Source organism: Stylophora pistillata, chromosome 10 (genome assembly GCF_964205215.1).
Source record: "Stylophora pistillata chromosome 10, jaStyPist1.2, whole genome shotgun sequence".
Classification (NCBI taxonomy): domain Eukaryota; kingdom Metazoa; phylum Cnidaria; class Anthozoa; order Scleractinia; family Pocilloporidae; genus Stylophora; species Stylophora pistillata.
In genome coordinates, this window is record NC_142528.1 from 30,334,315 (window position 1) to 30,349,136 (window position 14,822).

The 14,822-nt window shown below is 39.4% G+C and overlaps 1 protein-coding gene across 1 annotated transcript in view; it reads right to left on the reverse strand.

The window, feature by feature from the left end:
- Positions 1-6,151: 6,151 nt before the first annotated feature.
- The window catches only part of LOC111325417 (ubiquitin carboxyl-terminal hydrolase 22), a 17,485-nt gene continuing 8,814 nt past the window's right edge, over positions 6,152-14,822 (reverse strand). Inside the window, exons 8-16 of the mRNA XM_088735861.1 lie at positions 14,286-14,410; positions 13,570-13,651; positions 13,357-13,423; positions 12,672-12,731; positions 11,115-11,203; positions 9,946-9,996; positions 8,265-8,346; positions 7,364-7,428; positions 6,152-6,965 (exon numbers count right to left, since the gene is read on the reverse strand). Of these exons, the coding sequence (XP_088591987.1) occupies positions 6,923-6,965; positions 7,364-7,428; positions 8,265-8,346; positions 9,946-9,996; positions 11,115-11,203; positions 12,672-12,731; positions 13,357-13,423; positions 13,570-13,651; positions 14,286-14,410 (664 nt within the window). The 3' untranslated portion in view covers positions 6,152-6,922. The remainder of the gene's footprint in view (positions 6,966-7,363; positions 7,429-8,264; positions 8,347-9,945; positions 9,997-11,114; positions 11,204-12,671; positions 12,732-13,356; positions 13,424-13,569; positions 13,652-14,285; positions 14,411-14,822) is intronic.

The window sequence follows — 14,822 nt, forward strand, 5'->3', positions numbered from 1 at the left end:
TGGGTTGTGTGTGCTTTTAAAGGCAGAAAATGGAGCTACGTTATTGGTGGGAACATGGCAACGAGAAAAACAAGAATAAATTAGTGGAATGAAAAGCGTTCGTTGATCCCTGTGGGATTTAGACTGCCGGATTGAAAGATGAGCTTTTGCTCAAGATTTTAACGACTTTAAAAGCACACACAACCCACAATTCCTCTATTTGCTGCAACGAAGGGCTAACGCTCGAAATGTTAGCTTTTATAATCGTTACGGTGGCCAATTTACCCCTTCGGTAACTGTTTGAAAACATCTCTCCTTCCCACAGGTGGCCCAAGCTGTCACAGGCTCTTTCACAGTAAATAATTAAAGAGTTTGTAAAGTGGTTTAGTTGGACTTGCTTCTGAGCTCCGTAAATGCAAAGTTGTGCGCGGTTGAGAGAGATTTGACTAGGGTCCAGGTCGACCGCGCATTAACGGTCTCTCAGCTGCACAAAAGGTTCCTTCCACGCATTTGCAGAATTCAGAACGGCCGCTCATTTGAAATTCTCGCTGGATTGGTTGCTCGACAAACCATCTTTTGTGGGATTTTCTTCGGTGAACTTAAAGGGCAACTATTTGGCTTTCGTGCTGCCGAGTTTTAATTCGAGGGAAAGTATTTAAGTGCTGTTTTCGAGCGATTTTGGCGAGCATGTGTCAAAAGAAGTTTCCGACCTTCCCGTATTTTATGCACGGTAATTTAGGGCGTCAAGCTAAAACACATCAAAACGGCCTCAAATCGCGAGGAGAACAACAAAGACCTCTCTATGAAGGTAAGTCTTTATTTCTTTGATTATTTCACACGACTTTACATTTACGGAGCTCAAAAGCAAGTCCAACTAAACCACTGTACAAACTCTTTAATTATTCACTGTGAAAGAGCCTGTGACAGAGCTTGGGCCACCTGTGTCCTTCCCACGATGTTCTCGATAATCAGTTTTTGTTCAGATTTCAATTAGCTAACCGGAAACACAGCTAAGCTTTCTGCAAGCACAGGTAGCCCAAGCTGTCACAGCCTCTTTCACAGTGAATAATTAAAGAGTTTGTACAGTGGTTTAGTTGGACTTGTTTCTGAGCTCCATAGTAGTGGTAATAGTAATTTATTTATCCACATTTCACAATTGAGTATAACTCGTTTTAACGTGAACGTGCCAGGTTAAAATAATATATATAACAGGCTAGACAATGATGATAATAATAGTAATAAAAAGGAAACTATAAAATCATATGGGAATCATGCATATATAGGAAATAAATAGGAATCAACAAAACTAAGAGGGAACAAACTAGGGATAAAATAAGCTATGTACAAAAGTTGCATTCACACTCCACACTGGTGGTCAAGTTGACCTCGTCCAGCATTGATTTAAAAATATTGAGAGAAGGAGCTCTTCTTGCATAGTCAGGTAGATTATTCCATAATCTTGTAGTGACGTATTGATATGACCTATGCATGAATCTGCTAGAATAAGTAGGCTGATCAAGCTTGCAGAAGCCTCTGAGGTCATATTTATTATTACAAAATAAAAACATCTCCCTAATATTATTCGGCCCCATGTTATATGAGCATTTATAAAAAAGGAAGAGAGCAGGAGAATATCTGCGATGCTCTAGGGTCTTCAGTCCCACATGGTCAACTTATACCCCATTCACACCAAAGCCTAAACATGCTTTAAAGCTGTTTTGTTAAACATGGTTAACACAACAGCTCCATAGAAGCCGCTCAAATCAATATTTAGTTGACTTCAAATGTGGCACATTGAAAATACAATTTAGCAATTGCTTGAATCTTGTGGAAAATTTAGTTTTTCAGATCTCTGCTTCTGTTTTTCATTCAGTTAAACCTGGTTTAACTAAACAAGTTTTCTGGTGTGAATGGGGTATAAGGTACTATATGAGTTTGACTTAGCCATGTTTAAAAGAGTTCTAATGGCATACTGATTAGTGAGCTCTAGTTTGTTAGATAGGCCAGATGATAACCCAACTAAGACTGGAGCACAGTACTCTAAGCGTGGCAAAATAAATGCCTTGTAAATATTGACCATCACCTCTGAAGGTATGAATTTACGAACTCTCCTAAGAGCACTAACTTTGGCATTAATCTTATTACAGACGGATTTAATGTGGGCTTTAAAAGATAAGGGGCTGTCAATAGCTAAACCTAATAACTTCATATCGTGTACCACATCCAAGGGAGGCCTAGTAGGGTCAGCAAACAATTCATAACATGGCGGAATACCACCCAAAGGCAATACTTCAGTTTTAGATTCGTTTATATTTAAGTAATTACGCTTGAACCATGACTGCAGCACATCGAACTTTCTCTGAGATCTTAACTCTAACGCATATTGAGTAGGGTGTGACAGATACTGTGTCGTATCATCAGCATAAAGCCTTACTTTAGTATCTTTGACAAAATAAGTCAGATCATTAATGAATAGGTTGAATAGTAGAGGTCCCAATATTGATCCTTGAGGAACACCATGTTGGATTGTTTTCCAACAACAATTGTTTTCGGTAAATGTAAAGTTGTGTGAAATAATCAAAGAAATAAAGTCTTACCTTCATAGAGAGTAGTCTGTGTTGTTCTCCTCGCGATTTGAGGCCGTTTTGATGTATTTTAGCTTGACGCCCAAAATTACCGTGCATAAAATACGGGAAGGTCGGAAACTTCTTTTGACACATGCTCGCCAAAATCGCTCGAAAACAACACTTAAATACTTTCCCTCGAATCAAAACTCGGCAGCACGAGAGCCAAATAGTTGCCCTTTAAGTTCACCGAAAAAAATCCCTCAAAAGTCGGTTTGTCGAGCAACCAATCTAGCGAGAATTTCAAATTAACGGCCGTTCGGAATTCTTCTAATGCGTGGAGGGAACTTCTTGTGCAACAGAGAAGACCGTTAACACGCGGTCAACCTGGAACCTACTCAAATCTCTCTCAACGGGTCCTCCCCATAGTCTTCTAAGAACAACTCTTCACACATACTAAGGTACCCCTGGTAAACTCATCGACTTGACTAGATCGTCGACACTTTCCATCTTCACTGTTTTCAGTGGATTTTTTACAAATATCCTCTTACCCGGGGTACCTTAGTATGTGTGAAGAGTAGGTGTTAGAAGACCCGTTGAGAGAGATTTGACTAGGTTCCAGGTTGACCGCGCATTAACGGTCTCTCAGCTGCACAAGAAGTTCCTTCCACGCATTAGAAGAATTTCAAACGGCCGTTAATTTGAAATTCTCGCCAGATTGGTTGCTCGACAAACCGACTTTTGTAGGATTTTTTTCGGTGAACTTAAAGGGAAACTATTCGGCTTTCGTGCTGCCACAATTGGCCGAAACGTCAAATCTGCCACTAGTGGCCAAAACGGCAAATAGTCCACAGCTGGCCAAAATGGGAAATCTGCCACTAGTGGCCAAAACGCCAAAGCTCCCGATAGTGGCCAAAATGGAAAATCTGCCACTTCTGGCCAAAAGAGCAAATCTGCCACTAGTGGTCAAAAGGGCAAATCTTCCACTACTGGCCAAAATGACAAATCTCCCACTAGTTGCCAAAATGGCAAATGTGCCACTTGTGGCCAAAATGACACATCTGCCACTAGTGGCCAAAATGGCAAATCTGCCACTAGTGGCCAAAATGACAAATCTGCCACAAGTGGAAATTCTTCCACTAGTGGCCAAAATGGCAAATTTGCCACAATTAGCCAAAACATCAAATCTGCCACTTGTGGCCTAAATGGCAAATCTGCCACTAATGGCCAAAATGAAAAATCTGCCACTAGTGGCCAAAATGGCAAATCTGCCACTAGTGGCCAAAATGACAAATCTGCCACAAGTGGAAATTCTTCCACTAGTGGCCAAAATGGCAAATTTGCCACAATTAGCCAAAACATCAAATCTGCCACTTGTGGCCTAAATGGCAAATCTGCCACTAATGGCCAAAATGAAAAATCTGCCACTAGTGGCGAAAATGGCAAATTAGCCACAAGTGGCCAAAATGGCAAATCTGCCACTAGTGGCCAAAATGGCAAATTAGCCACAAGTGGCTAAAATGGCAAATCTGCCACTAGTGGCCAAAACGGCAAATCTGCCACTAGTGGCCAAAACGGCAAGTCTACCCCGTCTCACAAGCCCTTGTATGTGATAAAAAATTTGTGGGACGTTAAAGAACCCACACACTGTTCGAAAAGGGTAGGGCACGTAGTGCCCGGTGTTGTGGTCTATCTTTGTGTAGTGTCTATCAAATTGATGGGGGTACTGCGCCTTTGAATATTGTAGAGAAAGCGCGCAATATAAATGAGGAATTCATTCATTCATTCATTCATAGTGGCCAAAACGGCAAATGTGCCACTAGTGGCCAAAATGGCTAATCTGTCACAAGTGGCCAAAATGGCAAATCTGCTACTAGTGGCCAGAATGGTAAATCTGCCACTAGTGGCCAAAATGGCAAATCTGCCACAAGTGGCCAAAATGGCAGATCTGCCATTATTGGTCTCTACGGCAAATCTACCACTGGTGGCCAAAACGGCTAATCTACCACTACTGGCCAAAATAACGAGTCTTCCACTAGTGGCTAAAATGGCAAATCTCCCACTTGTGGCCAAAATGGCAAATCTGCCACAAGTGGCCAAAATGGCAAATCTGTTACAAGTGGGCAAAATGGCAAATCTGCTACTGATGGCCAGAATGGCAAATCTGCCAGTAGTGGCCAAGTGGTAAATTTGCCACTAATGGCCAAATTGGCCACAAATGGCCAAAACGACAAAGCTGTCACTCCTGGCCAAAATTGCAAATATGCCACTAGTGGCCAAAACGGTAATTCTGCAATTAATGGCCAAAATAGGAAATCTGCCACAAGTGGCGGAAATGGCAGATCTGCCATTATTGGTCTAAATGGCAAATCTACCACAAGCGGAGTTACCAAAATGCTGGTGGGAAATCTGCTACTTGTGGCCAATCTGCCATTTGTGGCCAAAGTGGCAAATTTGCCACTAGTGACCAAAATTACACATCGTGCAGTGTTGGCCAAAATGGCAAATCGTCCACTGGTGGCCAAAATGGCAAATCGTCCACTGGTGGCTAAAATGGGAAACCTGCCACTAGCGGTGAAAATCGCACATTGGTCTCTAGTGGCCAAAATTGCAAATAGTCGACTAGTGGTCAAAAGAGCAAATCTACCATTAGTTGCCAAAATGACAAATCTACCACTAGTAGCCAAAATGGCAAATCAGCCACTTGTGGCTAAAGTGGCAGATCTGTCACTGGTGGCCAAAATAGCAAATCGGTTACTAGTGGCCAGAATGGCAAATCTGCTAGTAGTGGCGAAACTGGGAAATCGGCTACTAGTGGCCAAAATGGCAATTAATCCACTAGTGGCCAAAATCTCAAATCGCGCACTAGTGGCCTAAATGGCAAATCGGCCACTAGTGGGCAAAATCGGAAATCGGCAACTTGTAGCGGAAATGGGCCACTAGCGTTGAAATTGGAAATTGGCCTCTTGTATATCAATTTGGATATCGTTACATACTTGGCGAATGCTTAACAATGTCGTAAATAATCGATAAGAAAGAAAGGGATGTATGTAATGAATCAGAACGTTAAAAGAAGGAACAATCGAGAAATGATAGTAATTTTCATGTGGAAGGGCAAGAACTAAAAGAAGACAAAACTATTACTTAATTTTGAAGAGGAAGTATAATGAAGTTACCGAGTTCTTATTCTCCTCTGTGGGGAGAGCCTTGGCTACAAAAGGAATATTATTCCTTATTACACGACTCGGGCAGTCAGAGGGCCAATAACTAAAATCAACCAATCAAAATGCTCTATTGCCGGTCCAATATTCTCTAAGTATTGGACCGGGCACTGTCCCGAATGGTCCCGAATGATACCACGCTTGTGTCCCTTTGAACTTCAGTCGTATAATAAATCTCTTATTAACCAAGCTTGCTCGGGACCGCACTGGAAGAATATCGGCCCTCGGTCTTTTTTGTACGGACCTCGCTGCGCTCGGTCCGTACTGTCAAGACCTCGGGCCGATATTCTCCCAGTACGGCCCTCGTACTTGGTTAATAAGATATATGTATGGAGAAACGCAAATACGTACCCGCCTTTTTGGATCAGGATCATCAAACAACACGAGTTTTCAAAGTTGTTATTTTATTCGATAATCGGAGAGTACCGAAAAAAAAAAACACTGTTTTACAGCGAAAGCCTCTCAAATAAATACATTCCCACATATTTATAGCAAATAGTTTTTATAAATCTATTATTCATTAACAGCTTTGTATTATGTACGAAATTAAGTTATAAAACTAACTTGAGAAAACAAGACAATTATAAAGTTAGAGGCTCGAAAGCAATTTGGTGGGAAAAAAAAGGTTTGCTTTTTCTCTCACAAATGAAAATATATTATGTAACAAACAGAAAATGACACTTAGTTTCACTAGTCATTGTGTAAAATCATATTTCCACTTTCAAAAAGGGTGATAATTTCTTAACAAAAACTGTTTTATTTTTCTATTATATTATCATTTGATATGCTGTGAAGCTTGCATAGTAAGTGTGTTCAAAATATAAAAAAAATTTTCCACAAGATCTTTTTTATTAGTCAAATTTTAAATTACCTTTTCGTAACAAGTTCTAAGTTTCGCTGCCCCTTGAAGATCACGGAACAAACTTTGTAAGAGACCTTTGGCAGATGAGCGAGAAAAAAAAGTAGATTTACACACCAACTTTCGCTAAGAAAGTAATTTGTCAAAAGCCTTTCTGGGTTCCTCAACCGAAACTGGCAGGGAGACCTGTATCGCTTTGAAGCATTGCCATGGCAACACTAATGACCAAATTGTATATTTTCCTGGAACACAATCATTTATTAGATGTCTCCTTTTTTATCTAACAGACGTCTATGTAGTCACTCGTATTCAAGGACTTTCTTGTGGTAAAAAAGAAGATATCTGAAATCAAAGTACGACAAAAATGTTAAACGTACATCATATTTATCATGGAAGAGATGAAAAACATTGACGTCGAATCGAAACTCTTCTGCAGTTGGTGAACAATTGAAATAGAGAAGTTTTCAATCGAGTATCAAAATCCAAAACCAAAGTAATTACAACTACCCGTCAGAGAAAAAAGTTAACATCATCACTAAGAGAACTCAAAGTAAAAACAGGCAACCTGCTTTAAGCGCGGAAAAGAACGCGTGTGAACAACTTGGGATTGGTTTTAGTCTTTCACTTGATTGGCTGAGATGGTGGCACGAGGTTTTTAAACCAATCACAAAGCAGTCCAGGATCACTTTCGATATTCAATTGAAAACTGCTTTAAAAAGGTAAAGAGGCTCGTGTCTTACCCTTCACTCTGAAGCACGTCATCCAACGTAGCTTTCGTGATCCATGCATCGTCACATTTAAACCACTGAAAAAGGAAATTTTACAAAAAAAGAGGCCATAACTGTTAAAGCAAGACAACGTACTACAGTGACTGAAATAAAAAAAGGTGACAAGTTTAAGTTGCAGAAAAATTGAGCACAAAAGCTTTGAAAGCCGCTTGGTTAGAGAGTGAGTACGCCCTCCCAATTAAGCGAAAAAATAACAGAAAATAAAGGGGTAGCCAGGTTGTTTAAGTCTCCTTGAGGCTGAAGGTGACTTTTTGAGATTTTCGTCCTCCTGATGAAAAACTATCAAGACTACTCATGGATTCTTTGGAAACCATGACCTCTGTTACTCCCTATTGAAAAAACGAATATTTCTTTTAAATGACCTATTGAAAAAAAATCGATTTACTTTTCATGACCTGTATAGCAAGGAAGTGAAAGTGAAGTTAAATTTTACCTTTTACATGTGCAAATAAGAGAGAGAGAGTTTGAGAGAATTCAAAGGTTTACAATTGTAAATAAACGTTAAGGACTATACTTCTTTCTAACCCTTTAATTCATGGAACATATTTAGAGCGTTTTTGGATTGTAGGTCGTTATTCCAAAACCAAGGAAATCACAAAAGCCAATCAAAGGAAAGCAAAAATCGTTTAGGGCTAATGAGAACTTAAAGTAAAAACAATCAAATTGCCTTAAAAGCGCGGGAAAACGCGGGCAAACAAGTCGTTGACTTTTGCATGTGATTGGTTGAGAGGGTGACGCAAGTTTTCTGGACCAATCACAGAGCGAAGTAAGGCAAAACCACTGCTACTTCAGATTACTTTCGACACTCAATTTAAAATGCTCTGAATCACCTGAAGACAATTTAGCTACAGACCTGCTGCTGCTGACGAATGAAACAAGTGTAATGACCAACTTCTAATGTACCACTGTGGTTCACGACAGCAAATAATGTATACCTAGGGAAAACCAACATGTAAAAATACCACAGCATTACCAAGGGGAAACTTACAAAGACTTTATCCAAGAAATACATTGACAAGTATATCTCACTTCTATATTTACTTGCTCATCATCCCCTTAATACTAAATAATTTGGATATATCAACAAAGTTGAAATGGTACATTGGCCACCGTAATGATTACAAAAGCTGACGTTTCGAGCGTTAGCCCTTCGTCGGAGCGAATAGAGGAATTGTGGGTTGTGTGTGCTTTTAAAGGCAGAAAATGGAGCTACGTTATTGGTGGGTGCATGGCAACGAGAAAAACATGAATAAATTAGTGGAATGAAAAGCGTTCATTGATCCCTGTGGGATTGAGACTGCCGGTTTGAAATATGAGCTTTTGTTCAAGGTTTTTACGGCTTTCCGTGCCACCTAAGTGCAAGGAAAGACCGCAGATTGCCATATGTTGCTTAGAATGATTAGGTAAATTAAAATGTCTAGCGACTGGTTTAGATGTGTCCTTGTCATTCCTTTCCACGTCTCGAAGGTGTTCTCGGAATCGGTCACCTAGTCTTCTGCCCGTTTCGCCGATGTATATCTTTTTGCAATAAGTGCAAGTTATGCAATAGATCACATTAGCGGAGGTGCACGTGAAGTGATTGGTGATCTTAATGGATCGTTTAGGTCCCGATATTTTATCAGTGTTGTGAATGAAAGGACACGTTTTGCATCGCGCACGAGCGCATTTAAAAGTGCCTGGTTGCTCATTAGTCTGAAAAGAACTTCTGACCAAAAAATTGCCTAAGTTTTTGTCGCGTTTGAATGAAATGAGCGGAGGCTGCGAAAAGATAGTGCTTGTCTCTGGATCGTTTTGAAGTAATTTAAAGTTTTTAAGAATGATGGATTTAACTGAGTGGTTGTGAGGGTGAAACGTGAGAGTGAATGGAATGCGGTCGGAATCTTATTGCACTTATTGCAAAAAGATATACATCGGCGAAACGGGCAGAAGACTAGGTGACCGATTCCGAGAACACCTTCGAGACGTGGAAAGGAATGACAAGGACACATCTAAACCAGTCGCTAGACATTTTAATTTACCTAATCATTCTAAGCAACATATGGCAATCTGCGGTCTTTCCTTGCACTTAGGTGGCACGGAAAGCCGTAAAAATCTTGAACAAAAGCTCATCTTTCAAACCGGCAGTCTCAATCCCACAGGGATCAATGAACGCTTTTCATTCCACTAATTTATTCGTGTTTTTCTCGTTGCCATGCACCCACCAATAACGTAGCTCCATTTTCTGCCTTTAAAAGCACACACAACCCACAATTCCTCTATTCGCTCCGACGAAGGGCTAACGCTCGAAACGTCAGCTTTTGTAATCATTACGGTGGCCAATGTACCATTTCAACTTTGTTGATATATCCAAATTATTTCGTTACTCCCACCGACGCAGCCCCAAACAGTTTCTTTCGAAACTATCAGCCTTTATTCCTTAATACTAAGTTGGGGCTAAGGGTTTTTTCGGATCTTGTAGAAAATATATCTATATGAGCTTGGTCGGTTCCATCAGATACATCAATATGACTCCAAAAATGTAAAGGAGAACTTACTTAGCATCACATGGGAAGCTGGGCTGACTGTGATCAACATTACCATTCAATCTTGAAAATAAAAAAATCAGTCAGCCAATCAGTCAATCAAACAAGTAACAGTGCTTTCAATAACACCTGGCACCCGCCTGAGCTCCAGCGGGTATTCTGTTGTGAGTTACCGGGTATATTTCACCGTGCTCAAGTCGTGGTCACCACCCTCAAGTCACATTCAAGTCGCTCTCCGGCGGGTGCTGTACCAAGGTAGCCACCTATTTCAAATCTTATTGAAAGTACCGAGTAACCAAAAAATTTCTGATTCAGTCAGGTAGTCAGTGGATCAGTTAGTCTGTCAGTCTATCTGTTGGTCAATCTGTCTGCCAGTTTACCTGTCTGTTTGTCTTTCTATCTTAGTCTGTCTGTCAGTCCATCTATCTGTCGCTCAAGTCTGTTTATCTGTCTCAGTCTGTCTGTCAGTCCATCTATCTGTCGCTCAAGTCTGCTTATCTGTCTCAGTCTGTCTGTCAGTCCATCTATCTGTCGCTCAAGTCTGTTTATCTGTCTCAGTCTGTCTGTCAGTCCATCTATCTGTCAGTCCATCTATCTGTCGCTCAAGTCTGTTTATCTGTCTGTCTCTCTATCTGTCTCAGTCTGTCTGTCAGTCCATCTATCTGTCGCTCAAGTCTGTTTATCTGTCTCAGTCTGTCTGTCAGTCCATCTATCTGTCACTCAAGTCTGCTTATCTGTCTCAGTCTGTCTGTCAGTCCATCTATCTGTCGCTCAAGTCTGTTTATCTGTCTGTCTCTCTATCTGTCTCAGTCTGTCTGTCAGTCCATCTATCTGTCAGTCCATCTATCTGTCGCTCAAGTCTGTTTATCTGTCTGTCTCTCTATCTGTCTCAGTCTGTCTGTCAGTCCATCTATCTGTCACTCAAGTCTGTTTATCTCTGTCTCTCTATCTGTCTCAGTCTGTCTGTCAGTCCATCTATCTGTCTCTCAGTCTGTGTCTATCTGTCGCTCAGTCTATCTGTCTGTCTGTCAGTCCATCTATCTGTCAGTCCATCTCCCAGTCTATGTCTCTGTCTGTCTATCTATCTGTAAGTCTATCTGTCTGTCAGACAGTCTGTCTACCTCAGTTGGTAATTAAAATGTTTTAATTACATCAATATGCATTGTTGCAGGGTCACGCACCTTGATGCCATAAATGGAGCCATGTCTAATTGTTGAGGAAAAGGAATGTACGTTGAAATTTTCTTAGATTTCTTTGAATGTTCAAAACGCTGCAAGCAAACAGACAACCAAGACAAATTTAAAAGTAAACAAAAATTTAATTATGGGAGGTTTGATGACTTTAAGAAGGCTAAAAGCTAATCATCAATATACTGTAAGGCCTCGTATGGGCTACCTGGAAAAACTAGTCTTGTATATTTAAACTTCTAATGCTTAACAGCTGCTAAGGAAAAGCCTGGTGTCCAATACATTAAGTGACTCACTAAACATTACCAATGGTTTGGTATAAATGGCATGATTACAAATCCTGACAAATATCAAACAATGATTTTAGGGAATACAAACTACACCTTCAGTTTTACAGTGAATGACACCAATAATCCGGTAAAAGATAACATTAACCTCTTAGGAGTGAACATTGACAAGAATCTGCAGTTGAACAGCCATGTAAAAACATTTGTACAAAGGTCAACAATCAAATTAAATAAATGTAATTTCCCATTTTCAAAAAATAGTACCCACGGATGTGAAATGTAAACTTTACAAGGCCTTTATTGTTCCATATTTTAAATATTGCTCAGCAGTTTGGCACTTTTGCGGGGCTCGAACTGGAAATAAATTAGAGCATCTGAATAAAAGGGTGCTTGAGACTGTTCTGGATGAGAAGTCTCTGCACTACCAGGAGCTACTGAGCAAAATTAATTCTAGTAATCGATCTGTGTAGTATTAGGTGCCAAGACATGATGAAAAGAGTTTTAACAATGCTGAAGTATATACGTAGACTTTTTCAAATGAGGAGTACTGAATACAACCTACGAGGATCATGGAAACTTGTTATCCCATATGTCAATACAAACACTTATGGTCTTCACTCCTTCAGATACAATTCTGCAAACATGTGGAACAAACTAACAGAGGACCTGAGGTCACTGATGTCGTTGAAAGAGTTTAGAACTAAAATATGTCAAATTTCTTTCGAACATTAAATTTTTCTTTGAACATAAATGCAATTGTTACTTATGTAAATAGTAGTGTAAAGTACTGTATATAATATACGATTCTATTTATTTTTATATATTTTATTTACTTATTTATTTACTTAATTTTTTCTTTTTCTCTTTCTCGGAGAAATTAGCTATACAGCTACTCTTGTAAATCCGAGGTGAAATAAAGGTGATGTATGTATGTATATATGTATCCCTGCTCTTTGTTTATGAATTGCTCATCTATCACAGGTTATTCCGAAAAATTCTTGCAATCAGTTTCAATAGAATTTCTTATCAGTTTACCAGTATTAGTCAAACCTAGGTTGAAAGATGCACTGCAAGAATGAGGAGTCTGGCACAAAGGCAAAAAACAATGCCAATGTGAACTGGTGCAATTATTATTGGGCAACCACTTCTTTCATGTATGGTCTTTGAGATGGACTTGAAGCATAACCAAGGAGTGGATTAATTCTACTCTGAAGTTTAACTTTCAATAGTTGCCATGACAATGATAATCAGAGGCCAATGTTACCTTAAAATGAAAACAGACTACTATGGGCAATTTCTTCATTGTTAACTGCTTCGTAGATTCCTGTATGAAAATGATAAAAAAGAACCTCCATAAGCAAAGCCTGTACAAAAACAAGGTCTGGTATCTGTTGGTTAGGAGTACAAATGTCCTGTATTGGAAAGAGATTCAAGACTAATTCAAAGATTAATATACCCTCTGTTACAGGGATAGCAACCTCTACTTTGCAATTCAAGGTGACTCTCTGCCTACCATTCTTACACACATTGGTGGTTAAGTTGCAAGCACATAATTGTGAAAAGTGTAGCGTGATCATCCAGGTGAGTGTAGTCCTGAGAAGGACTGTTGTCGGTGGTAGTGACTGATGTTTTGGCAACCTGTACCAAAATCATCATCAGAGTGACCAATCATTTTACATGAACTGAACTAAGAATATTCTACTGATAACAACTATTCACTTGACTCTGATGATGATTTCCGCACAGGTTGTCAAAACGTCAGTCACCACCACTGACAACAGTCCTTCTCAGGACTACACTCACCCAGACAATCACACAACACTTTCACATGTTACCCCCATTGGTTCAGTGGTTCAAACCATTTACTACAAGCACATAATTCTAAGATTAAACCATTTTGAGCCACCATTGTTGGTATCTCTATGCAATGTAGCTTTCCATACACTTACCTGGTATGTCTGACACTGACTACACTTTATTTTTGCCTCACTTCCAAGCCTTTCTGGTCTTGTAAATCTTAAAATGAAAGAACTCATTATTTCACTAGCATGTCAACAATAAATCATGACCACATGGTCTACTTTAATAAGATAACCATGAATGCTATGCTCTAGTGGTTTTCTAAATGGCCATGCAAGAAAGAATTCTTGACATCAATTTACCTTCTCAAGCACTCTATAAGCGATTTGGGAACAAAGCTTTCATCATGATGATTGTTCTCTGGGGCTGGCTGACCATTTTCATCTGCATAACAATAACAAATTTAGCCAGTTCAGCCATATATTCCAACACAATTTGAATATCATGCACACACAAGGCAAGTGAAAAATTGCAGGTAATATTTTTGTCAGAGGCATGGATAAAACTTTAAAGTAGAGGGTCCCTTAACAGCATCTCGAGATCTCAATAGTAATTCTTCATACTTTCTGCCATACAATTCTTATGATGTTCAACCACAGAACTTAGTATTAGATCTGCTAATAATCCCCTAATTGATATCTTTCTCTATTCTCGTCTCTTGTCTACTTAATACTGAATTGATATTGTAAGGAGAAATTCTGTCTTCATTGCTCATGGGAGTCAAATTTTCTTGACAAGGAGAGGGTTGCTTGTGCTTAGGAACACCACTGCTTTGCTCTGCCCTTGCCTGGATTTAAAAATTTGCCTTTAGTCTATGCTCTCCCATCTTATTTACACAGTTTTGTACCCGAGGTACAAATTTGTAGTTTAAGAGGTTCAACCAAATGGAAAAGGACAAAAGTCAAAATCAAATTTTTTTGATTGTTTAAGCAAGGAAAGAAATAAAAAATGTTTGAATTTCAAAAATACTGATTTGTCACTCCTATGCTGTGATTTATCTACAGTAATTGTAATTTACCTGGAGGGGTGGGGTCTGGAGTTGATGCAGCTGACGCACCAGAACTACTTCTGCCATTACTATGATCAACATTTCCAAGGTCTAGAGAGATATCCCAGAATGGGTCAATGGTAGTTGAAACGCACCTAAGGAAGAAACAACTTAATTAGTGTTGATTGCAATACATCATATTTAGTTTTTGCCCTAGCTGCGTGGTACTGGGTTAGTTTGCACATTATGGTACGTATCATGAAGCTCTAGTTTGTTGTTGGCATTTAACTTTTGTCAAGTTTCCATCTGGTCTACAAATCTTTCAAAACCAAATCATACGAGTCAGATTACACAGATTGAAACATGTTAACAGATTTAACAAATCAAGGTCAAACATTCATTCTACAATTAGTACAAGAGAAAATCATACACAGCAATTCACAAGACTATCACCTATAAACTCAAATAATGATATACCCCCTTACCCTCTGTGCATAAAAAAAGAGAAAGAGCTCTTTAATATCTAGATCTGTTACAATCATCCAAGCCAGCGGCTCATAAAAACAC